Consider the following 12,465-nt stretch of genomic DNA (forward strand, 5'->3'; position numbering starts at 1 on the left):
GGGTATGTGTGTTAATGCACATCTGCATTCCTTGAAGGTACGTATTGTCAGGGTATATGTATTTGGAGTTCACGAATACAAACCATATTCCCCGTTGTGAGGAAATCCCTCTTGTTCCTTGCGTGGTTATCCCCATTTCTTGCTGAATGGTATGGCTTTTATACCAAGTAGTATATATAGTTTCCAGTAAGGCCATAGTATGTGGGGCAGGAAATACACCAATGGCATAGAAGCTACATTTGACCTACGGACATAGACACATATTGTGCCATACACTTGGCTGAAAAAGAAAAACAGAGCTTCAGCCTTACAGATGTAGCCTGACTTCTGCAGCCTTTGAACATATGGACGAACCTGTTAATATAACCTTTTGATGGAAAGAAAGTCTACTTTTAAGTATTAAATACTTCATCCCCGAAAGAGCCTTTTAGCTCAAAAGGTCGGCTGCATTGTATTTAAAAGTGGAGCCTGTCAGACATTATGATTGGCATGTACCTGTAGTGACTAGTAGGCCTGGACGGTGAACTCCGCTAAGTTTGCAGAGTTTTTCACACTCCGTGGAGCAAGCAGGGGAGCAGAGTTTTATCCTCACTCGCGTTCACCAATTTAACATTTGGCGAACACAAGCAAGGACAATCCAACGCTAGACCACCTCCCAGCAAGATTTCTCAATGCGGGTGGTCGCGGATGGTCACTACCGCTCATGTTGAGCAACCTTCCGTTCGCGTTGAGGAAGCTGCCGCGAAAGTAGAACTTCTACTCGAGCAGCAGAAAAAAGCAGCACCCTCTTGCGCTGCACATGGTGCCGTTTGCACTGATTTTACAGCGCGGGGCAAACACCCGGCGCTAAAATTCTGCTAAACGGTGTGAAGTAACGCACTCCGCTGCTTGCAGAATATCGCAGAGTGTAGCAGAGATTGTTTTCACTTCGCAGAGTTCCACATAGCAGAAATCCCCTAACTCCACCCAGAACTAGTGACTATTCCCCCCGCCCCCCCAAAAGCTATTTTCACTGTATAGGGATGTTACTGTCTCCAAGAGAAAAACTAAAATACAAATAAAATGTAATTTTGGTAACTTTAGTTTGTAATAATCCAAAGTCCATTAAACCAGTGTTTTTAATATTTATGAAAACCCCAATTCAATGGGGCTAAGTTTTTGATAAATATGCAGGAAAGTAACTTTTTAAAAGTTCATCTTTGCCTGCCTAAAGCTTCAGTTGGCTAATTAGCATTAGCCTGCTTGCAGCTGTCTGTCAGTGCTGTCCCCTTGATGAGGTTTGAACACTGCTCCCAGAGCACAGACAATGGCTTGGGGCTCTTGACAAAAAGACCTGGTCGGAAGGTATGTGACTTATTCTCTTATCTCAGGCGGGGCAGCACAAGTGGATTCAGGAACTTCAGAAACTTAAAGGGACCAGGGAGAGATCTGCCTTTTCATAGGCAACTGAAAATTGAGACCTGGGAAGAAGGGATCTTTGATCCCAAGGCCAACTGCAGCCAGCCTGGCTCCCTTCCAGTGTGAGGGGGAGCCTGGTGCCAGACCTGTATAGCGTAGGTGAGGTGGGTGGCCATTTAGCTGCTGGGTTTCTGCCTTTCAGATTGTTGATGGGTGGTTCTCCCCCTGAGTTTGAAACTCTCATATTGTTTTGGTAATTTGTTTTACTTGTGTTATTACCTCTCAGGTTCGGTTTCCAGCTTGCGTTGCCCCTGGCTTGAGCACCTTAGGTTGTTTGTGGGTGGTTTGTTTACCTTAGTCCTGTGCCTCTCAGATTGATATGTGATTTGTTTTGGTCTGGTCTGTATTTCTCGGGTTGGGTGAGTGGCTTGTTTCCGACAGATCTGTACCTGTCATGTTGGGAGGGTAGTTTGTTTCCAATTGGTACCTCTCAAGTTGGGTGGGTGAATAGTTTTCTCCTGGATGCGTACCTCTCTGGGTGGGTGGCAGGTTAGTTAAGTGGCAGGTTGGGTGGGAGGCTCATTTTCCCCTGAGTCTGTACCTCTCTTATTGTTGGTGAGTGCATTATTTTCCCCACTGGGAGTACCTGTCACGTTATTAGTGGATGGCCTTTTTAACACTGCAAATTGGGTGGGTGATTTGTTTCCTTCAGGTTCAGTACCTCTCAGGTTGATGGTGGGCAACATCTTTATCCCTGGATCTGTAGTTCTCAGGTTGGGTGAGTGTCTCATTTTCCCCTGAGTCTGTACCTCTTCGGTTGAGTGGTTGGAATAAATAACTTTTCTTCGCATGCGTTTACTTCGCATGCGTTACTACGCGGTCGTTAGTACGACCACGTTGTTACTTAGCATAACTACGAATTGCAGTAAGGGGGTGCTGGATGTTGGAATAGTATAATTTACTATTCCAACTCCAGTCTATGCGGACACTAGGGAAGGTGTTGGATTTTAAATCCAACACCTTCCCCCCTTACTGCAATTCGTAGTTCCGAATTGCGAAGTAAAGGTATGTTAACTAACAACGCGGTCGTACTAACGACCGCGTAGTAACGGAATGCGAAGTAACGCATGCTAAGTAAACGCCGCTTCCCGAGTGGTTGGCTTGTTTCTCCGGAATTTGTGCCAGTCATGTTGTTGGGGAGTGGTTTGTTTCTCTCGGGGTCTGCTCCTGTCATGTTGCTGGTGGGTGGTCTCTTTACCCTGGGTCTGCATCCCTCAGGCTGTTAGTAGGTGGCTTCTTTACCCATGGTTACTCTCAGGTTGGGTGAATGGCTTGTTGGGCAGGTTGCTTGTTTTCCCCTGGGCCTGTACCTCTCCAGTTGTGGGTTAGTTATTTATTTCCCCCAGTGGACTCTTTACCCCTGGGGTCATACCACTCAGGTTCATGGTGGATAGGTGGTTTCCCCCAGACCTTGTACCATGCAGATTGCTGGTGGATGGTTTATTTTCTCTGTGTCTTTACCTGTCATGTTGTTGGTAATTATTTTGTTTCCCCAGGATCTGTACCACTCAGGTTGCTGGCAGGTGGCCTGTTTATGCCCGGGTCTATACCCCCAAGGTTGTTAGGAGATGGCCTCTTTACATCTGAGTACATCTCAGGTTGGGTTGGTGGCTCATTTTCCCCTTAGTTTATACCTCACAGATTTTTGGTGGAGGGGACTTGTTTCCCCTGGGGCCCTGTATTTCTCAGATTGTTGGTGGGTGACTTGTTTTCCACTCAGTTTGTAGCTGTTAAGTTGGGTGGGTGGCTTGTTTTTCCCTGGATGTGTACCTCTCTGGTTGGGTTGGTGGCAGGTTGACTGGGTGGCTTGTTTACCCCAAGGGCCGTACCTCTCCGGTTCTTGATGAGTGTTTTTTTCAACCCCCCAGGGGTCTCTACTACTCAGGTTGTTGGTGGGCTCCACGTTACCCCTGGGTCTGTACCACTTAGGTTGTTAGTGAATGGTCTCTTTACCCCTGTGTCTGTACCTCTCAAGTTAGGTCAGTGGCTTGTAAGATGAATGCCTCATACCCCCCGCTTCTATACCGCTTGGGATGGGTCGCTCATTTGCCCATGAGTATGTACCTCTCTAGTGTTGGTAGATGGCTTGTTCAGTGGGAAGCTCATTTTTCTCCTGGGTCTGTACCTCTCAAGTTTGGGCGGTGGTATGATGGGTGGGTGGCTTGTTGGCTGGGTGGCTTGTTTTCCCCTCAGTTGGTACCACTCAGATTGTTGGTGCTTGGCATTATGGGTGGGTGGCTCGATAGCGCCTGGGTCTGTAGCTCTCAGGTTGTGGGTGAGTGGTATGTTTCCCCCTTGGCCTGTACCTCTCAGGTTGCTGCTGGGTGGCTTGTTGGAGGGTCCACTCTTTACCCCTAGGTCTGTACCACCCAGGTTGAATTAGTGTTATGATGGGTGAATGTCAGGGTGGCTAAGTGGCTTGATTTCCCCTACGGTCTATACCCCTCAGGGTGCTAGTGGGTGGCCTCTTTACCCCTGGGTCTGTACCTCTCAAGTTGTGCTGGTGATATGATAGTTGGATGGCTGGTTGGTGGGTGGCTTGTTTACCCTTATGGTCTGTACTTCTCAGGTTGTGGGTGAGTGGTTTGTTAAAATGCCTGTATCTCTCAGGTTGTTGGTGGGTGGCCTCTTTACCCCTGGGTCTGTACCTCTCAGGTTGGGTCGGTGATATGATGGGTGGATGGTTGACTGGCTAAGTGGCTTGTTTTCCCCTGGTTCTCTACCTCTCAGGTTGTTGGGTGGGTGACTTCTTTACCCCTGGATCAGTACCACTCAGTTTGTTGGTGGGTGGTTTGGTTCCCCCAGAGCCTGTACCTCTCAGGTTGTTGGGTGGGTGGACTTTTTACCCCTGGTTCTCTACCTCTCAGGTTGGGTCTGTGATATGATGGGTGGATGGTTGCTTGCTTCCCCCTGGTTCTCTACCTTTCAGGTTGTTGTGTGGGTGGCCTCTTTACCCCTGGGTCTGCACCTCTCAGGTTGTTGGGTGGGTGGCCTCTTTACCCCTGGGTCAGTACTTCTCAGGTTGTTGGGTAGGTGGCCTCTTTACCCCTTGGTCAGTATCTCTCAGGATGTTGGGTGGGTGGCCTCTTTACCCCTGGGTCAGTACCTCTCAGTTTGTTGGGTGGGTGGCCTCTTTACACCTGGGTCAGTACCTCTCAGGTTGTAGGTGGGTGGATTGGTTCCCCAGAGTCTGTACCTCTCAGGTTGTTGGTGAGTAGCCGGCTGGCACGCAGTGGCAGGACCCTCACGTACTCGATGCCAGTGCGCTCAGAGATGGTCACCTCCACGGTCAGGTTCTGCACCACCTGCTGAGGCCGGATGCTGACTGCATGCTGGTACCTGCCCAGGTGTCGCTGCAGCAGCTCCTCGTAGGTGAGGGTGAAGGCGATCTCCTCCTCCGGCTCCACGTTCACCAGCACCCGGAACTTCTCTGTCTCCCTTTCCCTGTGGAGGAGAACAGCACATTACTGTCCTCATCAGAGCAGCTTGGACACCCTGGTGCCCTCTGCCCAGCACCTGCCTCAGCTGTCCCAGCTGCAGGCATAGGGAAGAGAGCTCAGTGCTGCTTCAGCAGTGGTCCCTTCACATATCCTGAAAATGAGGGTGGAAGGTGTATAAAGATCAGAGAATGGCAGTGCTGTGGTACATGTATGTGGACCATAGAATGGTGGTGCTCTGGCACATGTATGTGGATCATAGAATGGCAGTGCTGTGGTACATGTATGTGGACCATAGAATGGTGGTGCTGTGGTACATGTATGTGGACCATAGAATGGCGGTGCTGTGGTAAATGTATGTGGACCATAGAATGGTGGTGCTCTGGTACATGTATGTGAATCATCAAATGGCGGTGCTGTGGTACATGTATGTGGATCATAGAATGGTGGTGCTGTGGTACACGTATGTGGATCATAGAATGGTGGTGCTGTGGTACACGTATGTGGATCATAGAATGGCGGTGCTGTGGTACATGCATTTGGATCATAGAATGGCAGTGTTGTGGTACGTGTAGCAAGGATCATAGGATGGTGGTGCTGTGGTACATGTGGCAGGAACCATAGAATGGTGGTGCTGGTGAACATGCAGTAAGGATCCTGCAATAGTGATGCTGTGGCACATGAACATGGATCATGGAATGGGGGTGCTGTGTAGCATGTAGGTAATGGAGAGCAGATCTCAGACAGAGAGATGACCACGTAGGAGACCCCGGGCCTGGACCTAGTAATGGAGAAAATTTCTCCGACACAGACATGACCATGTAGTAGGCCCCTGGCCTGGACAGGTATTAGACAGCAGATCTCAGACACAGAGATGACCCTGTTGGAGGTCTCTGCCCTGTGCAGGGTAAAGGAGAGCAGATATCAGACACAGAGATGACCATCTAAGAGCTCCCTGGCTTGGAACAGGTGATGGACAGCAGATCTCAACACAGGTGACCATGTAGGAGGCCCCTGGACTGGGCCAGAGAGTGGAAAGCAGATCTTAGACACAGAGGTGACCGTATAGTAGGCCCCTGGCCTGGACCAGGTCATGGTGAGGAGATCTCAATCACAGAGATGACCACATAGGAGGCCCATGGCCTGGACCAGGTAATGGAGAGCAGATCTGAAAAACAGGGATGACCATGTGGGAGGCCCTTGGCCTGGAAAGGTTAACGGAGAGCATATCTTAGACACAGAGATGACCATGTAGGAGGCCCCAGGCCTAGGCCAGGTAATGGAAAGCAGATCTTGGACACAGAGGTGACCACATAGGAGGTCCCTGGCCTGCAGGGGGTGCTGTGACCAGAGACATCCCAGACGGGTCTTACCTGGTGCCGATGTGGGCCGCCGTCTTCCCTTGCATTCGCGCCTCATCGTAGATCCGCTTGGCCTGGAGCTTCTCTTTCACTTCCGCCACAAAATCCTTTCCGTTGATTGTCCTGCAAGTAAGAGGAAATACCAGGTGACTGACTGCAGGCGATACTTAAGGATCCACCAGGTGACTGTGGGAGTTACTGCGAGATCAAGTAGGTGACTGAGTATTCCTGAGTGATCAATGACATGACTGACTTTGGATATTTGTGAAGGTAGAACTAGGTGACTGACCTACACACTGTGTGTGTTACTGCAGCAGTACTAGATGGCTGACTGTGGTTGCTACTGAAGGTATTAACATGGACCGGAGTAGGGCATTACTGAGAGGCCAACCAGGTGACTGGCTGGCAGTAGGCACTTCTGAAACTTCAAGCATATGACTGACTGTTCATAGCTGAAACTTCATCCAGGGACTGACCTAGGACCTTAGTGAATGATCAACCAAGGACTGATTGTAGGTGTTACTGACAATGATACACAATGGCCACTAGCATTCCATAACGGTCATTTAGTTTAGAGGAAGTGGCCACTTGGGATGCGGCGACCTGTAGAAGGAATTAATGACAAGCGACCTGATTGTTAGCGCTGTATGGAGAGCTGTAGTAACCTCTCAAAAAACATAAAGAGGAGAAGCAAAGAAATGAGGTAGAACTATAAAAGTAAAAGGGAAAAACTGAAAATAACGGACTGGCCAAGTCCTGACACTGAAGCACACTCGTTTTCAGATGAACCCCTTACATGACACTCAGTCAAACTAATGGCAGAAGTTCTATTAGTTTTAATGTACATGGTACGTAGTGAATAAATCTGGCCTCTAGTTGTTATCAATGGCTTGTCACTATAACCAACTCAGGCCTCCTGTACGGAGTTTCAGCTTTCCCACAGGGCAACCATCAAGCCCACAGTCAGAACCATCAAGCACACAGTCAGAACATAAACCATCAAGCACACAGTCAGACAAGCACACAGTCAGAACATAAACCATCAAGCACACAGTCAAAACATAACCATCAAGCACACGGTCATACATAAACCATCAAACACACGGTCAGAACATAAACCATCAAGCACACAGTCAAAACATAACCATCAAGCACACGGTCAGAACATAAAACATCAAGCACACAGTAATAACATAGACCATCAAGCACACATTCAGAACATAAACCATCAAGCGCACAGTCAGAACATAAACCAGCAAGCACACAGTAATAACATAGACCATCAAGCACACAGTAATAACATAGACCATCAAGCACACATTCAGAACATAAACCATCAAGCACACATTCAGAACATAAACCATCAAGCGCACAGTCAGAACATAAACCAGCAAGCACACAGTCAGAACATAAACTAGCAAGCACACAGTAATAACATAGACCATCAAGCACACAGTAATAAAATAGACCATCAAGCACACATTCAGAACATAAACCATCAAGCGCACATTCAGAACATCAACCATCAAGCACACAGTCAGAACATAAACCATCAAGCACACAGTCAGAACTTAAATCATCAAGCACACAGTCAGAACATAAACCATCAAGCACACAGTAACAACATAGACCATCAAGCACACATTCAGAACATAAACCATTAAGCGCCCAGTCAGAACATAAACCATCAAGCGCACAGTCAGAACATAAACCAGCAAGCACACAGTAATAACATAGACCATCAAGCACACAGTAATAAAATAGACCATCAAGCACACATTCAGAACATAAACCATCAAGCGCACAGTCAGAACATAAACCAGCAAGCACACAGTAATAACATAGACCATCAAGCACACAGTAATAAAATAGACCATCAAGCACACAGTCAGAACATAAACTAGCAAGCACACAGTAATAAAATAGACCATCAAGCACACATTCAGAACATAAACCATCAAGCACACATTCAGAACATAAACCATCAAACGCACAGTCAGAACATAAACCAGCAAGCGCACAGTCAGAACATAAACCAGCAAGCACACAGTAATAACATAGACCATCAAGCACACAGTAATAAAATAGACCATCAAGCACACATTCAGAACATAAACCATCAAGCGCACAGTCAGAACATAAACCAGCAAGCACACAGTCAGAACATAAACTAGCAAGCACACAGTAATAACATAGACCATCAAGCACACAGTAATAACATAGACCATCAAGCCCACATTCAGAACATAAACCATCAAGCCCACAGTCAGAACATAAACCATCAAACACACAGTCAGAACATAAACTATCAAGCACACATTCAGAACATAAACCATCAAGCGCACAGTCAGAACATAAACCAGCAAGCAAACAGTAATAACATAGACCATCAAGCACACAGTAATAAAATAGACCATCAAGCACACATTCAGAACATGAACCATCAAGCGCACAGTCAGAACATAAACCAGCAAGCACACAGTCAGAACATAAACTAGCAAGCACACAGTCAGAACACAAACCATCAAGCACACAGTCAGAACACAAACCCTCAAGCCCACAGTCAGAACATAAACCATCAAGCACACAGTCAGAACTTAAATCATCAAGCACACAGTCAGAACATAAACCATCAAGCACACAGTCAGAACACAAACCCTCAAGCCCACAGTCAGAACATAAACCATCAAGCACACAGTCATAACGTTACAAATGGGCACAAAACTGCAGTTGGAAAAGCAAAATAACATCTCTTCTAATAGGATCTAACAAGGATTCTCACAGTGCTGTTCATCAACACCCGTAGTTTGTCAGAGGCAGTAACAAGCAACAAAGCTCTTGCCTACTACGGAAATCTCAGAGATTCCATGTAACAAAATACCTGCCAGTAAGATTTATTGCAGAGTAATAACAATCCACCCCTAAATGTTATGGGCTTTAACAAATGCTTATTACAATTAATGTCGGGCCTACTACCCTTATCACTTTTCATTATAAACATTCATACCTAAACCTTCATCACCGGCTTCTCACCCTAACCAATTCAGGCCTACTGGGTTGGGCGTAGCCCTTCCCACAAGGCAGCTATCAGCTATACTGTAATAAAATTACAAATATGTACAACACTACAGTTGTCGACAATTATAAAATTTCTCTTAAAACAGCCAAATAAGGATCATTGTAGTGCACATCTTGTATCAACGTGGTTTGTTCGGGCGGGTCACCAACACCAAACCCCTTGTCTACTGTCTTAATCTGTGGGATTCCATGTAGCAAAATGCCTGCCTGTCGGCCTTAGCACAGTGTAATAACAACCCCCTTTAAAGCCTATTGTCTTTAACACATGCTTTTCACAATGAATAGGACAGGACTACTGGCTTTGGTATAACGTTTCATAATAGACAGATCAAACCTATGGAATCTGGCATATCTTTTCCCAGTGAACTGATAAGGCCTATAGCTTTAACCACTGTCTTGGTGCCATAACCACCACAGGCCTGTTCAAATGCACATAAAGTAGATATGCAGAAAATGGTAAAATAACAAATATGTACAAAAATACAGTTTGCAAAACAATATACAACCCCTCTCAATAGGGCTGATAAGAATCATCACAGTGGCAATCCCCAGGGTTTGTCAGAATGAATGGCCAACATCTAAACCATCACTTACTAAGGTAATCTGTGAGATTCCATGTAACAAAATTCCTGTCTATAGCCTGTAAATCAATGTGATAACAACCAACTGACCCACTGACTTTAACAAATGACTTTCACAATAAATAAGCTAGTTGTACTGCCTTTGCCGCCCCTTTTCACAATAAGCTGATCAGAGCTGGAGGTGGGCAGAACTTGTCGAATTTTACCCCGCAGAATTCCGTGGATTAACCTAAAAACTCAGGGAGATTCCGCGAGCGGTGAAATTTCAGTCCGTCACGCTGCTGGCACAGATTTTTATCGCCCAGAGCTTGTCCTGCAGTGTAAAATCAGCGCAAACGTCACTACGCGGCGCACCAGAGGGTGCTGCTTCTTTCTGGCACTCGAGTACATTTTCTACTTGAGCAGCAGCTTTTACAACACAAGCAGCAACTTTCTCAACGTGAGCAGTAATGACCTGCCGCAACCAGCCGCGGACTTAACGTTGGCGAGCCGTGCGCTAGAAAAAATTGCCACACTACGGTTAGCAGCGTTTTATCCAAACACCGTGCTCTAAGCGGGGCAAAACTTTGCAAACTCTACCGGCAGATTGGAGTTTACCGCCCACCCCTAATCTGAACTATGGCATCAGACCTGACTTGTCCCAGTGACTAAACACGCCTACTGCTTGTCGCTAGAATTTACTCAGGCAGACTTTTTTGAGTGTAAGCTTTCCTCAAGGCAGCCATTAGGTTCACAGTCATAAAATTACAAAGGCAGACCCAATTACAATTGGGTAAGCAAAATATAATGTGCCTGATTTAGAGTTTGGCAGAGAGGGTACTCCATCGAAAATGCGACGGAGAACTGTGTCTGCCAAACTGATGGTCTGCACGCCTCATTTAGAGTTGGGTGGACAGTAAGTATACCTGTGAGAGAGCCCACATGGGCTCCATCAGCTGAATACTTCCTCCTACGGCCCGGCAAAATAGGGGCCACCAAAGCAAGGACTGTACACAGCCTACCCTACTTAGTGTGGGCAGATAAAGCATTTTTTTTTCTGTACGTGACTGCCCAGAAAAACCTGGTGGTTAGAGAGGAAAACAACAAAAAGGACACCTACGCTGTGGGAGACAATTGCAAGGAAGTTTAGGGCATTCGTTTTTTTTCAAATACATACTCCCACTTTGGTTTACAAAAAAAAACTTTACAAAAGTTTGGTGGCCGACCGTCAAGGGTGACAGTGCCATGTGTCAAACTTTTCATACATTGACAGGAACCGCCGTGACGGAGCTTCCTGTCAATGCAGAGAGTTGTCCACAGAGCCTGCAGACAACTCCCAATGCCCCTCGGGATGGTGGAGGGATTGTCCTCCACCATCCCTCTGGAGTAAACTCCGTCCGCCAAACTCTCAATCAGGCCTTCTCTTTCGAGGAGGGCATAGCAAGGATTCTCACATAGCATCTCTTCGATGCCCACGGTTTGTCACGAGGATCACCAACACCAAACCCTCTGCGTATTACAATAATCCGCAGGATTCCATCCAACAAACTTCTTCTCTGTAGGCTTTAATGCAGAGTGATAACAATCCAGCCTTCGATGGATTGATGGTAACATATGGTTTTCACAATGAATACATTAAGCCCACCGCCTTTATCCTGACATTTTACAATAAACAGATAACTAAATCCTTATAATCCTTCTTCTGTTAAGTGCAAACATATCACCTCTTAAGGTTTCCAGGCGCTGGGGGCCGTCCGGGAGATTAAGTGAGCTATTGCCCAGAGTCACATGGTGCTGAGCTGAGCTGCTGCCGGTGATCGAACCATGATCCCCGCGCTTCAGAGTGAGCCGCTCTGCCCGCTGCGCCACACCTCTCCCACCAGATCAGGTCTATGACCATGACTATTGGCATGCCTCTATCCTCAACCCATTTCCCATGTCTGGCGTATGAGTTCTGCCGCAAGCCAAAACGTGCAATGCAATCTCTCTTTTGAGTGGAAGCCCACAACTTCGGCCCAATCAAATCCTGTACTCAGGGTGAGCAACATGGGAGCGAAGCCTAAGTCCGCCTCTCAGGCGTGCTCCGAAGGATTTTTTTTAGTTGATTACAGAAGGACTTGTAACAATTGCACTCTTGAGCCAGACCTAAAAAGGAGTTTTGAAGGGTCAGCAAGGCAACAACATTTGGTGCTGTTAAACAACACAGAAACACAGGGCCCGATTCACAGAGGTAAACTTAGACCAAAAGTCTGAGTTTATGACTTTCGGTATTCACAAAGGTAAGTTACGAGTAGTATCTTTACGTCCACAGTCGGCGGAACTCCACCCCGAGTGCAGAAATTCCACTGCGCACCCGTCGGAGAGTACTCTTTACTTTTGTGCATCAGGCCCAAAGTTTCTTAGCCCCTGGATAAAGATGAACGGAATGTTATGAGGGCTGAATGTTCCAGGCCAATCGTAGAGGAAAAGGCTGTGGTACCCCTAATTTGAACCCGGAGTTAATCTGTGTCCTTTTTCGGCTAGCACGAATCCTCGGAAGGGTCTAGAGAGGTCTCTCAAGCGAGGTTAAGA

General features: G+C 46.9%; 1 protein-coding gene across 1 annotated transcript in view; it reads right to left on the reverse strand.

The window, feature by feature from the left end:
* The window catches only part of ITIH6 (inter-alpha-trypsin inhibitor heavy chain family member 6), a 246,002-nt gene that overhangs the window by 65,826 nt on the left and 167,711 nt on the right, over window positions 1–12,465 (reverse strand). The window contains 3 exon segments of the mRNA XM_085629844.1: window positions 3,855–3,887; window positions 4,611–4,902; window positions 6,269–6,379. Coding sequence (XP_085485970.1) covers window positions 3,855–3,887; window positions 4,611–4,902; window positions 6,269–6,379 — 436 coding nt within the window.

The sequence above is a fragment of the Triturus cristatus genome, chromosome 10 (genome assembly GCF_964204655.1).
Source record: "Triturus cristatus chromosome 10, aTriCri1.1, whole genome shotgun sequence".
Classification (NCBI taxonomy): Eukaryota; Metazoa; Chordata; class Amphibia; order Caudata; family Salamandridae; genus Triturus; species Triturus cristatus.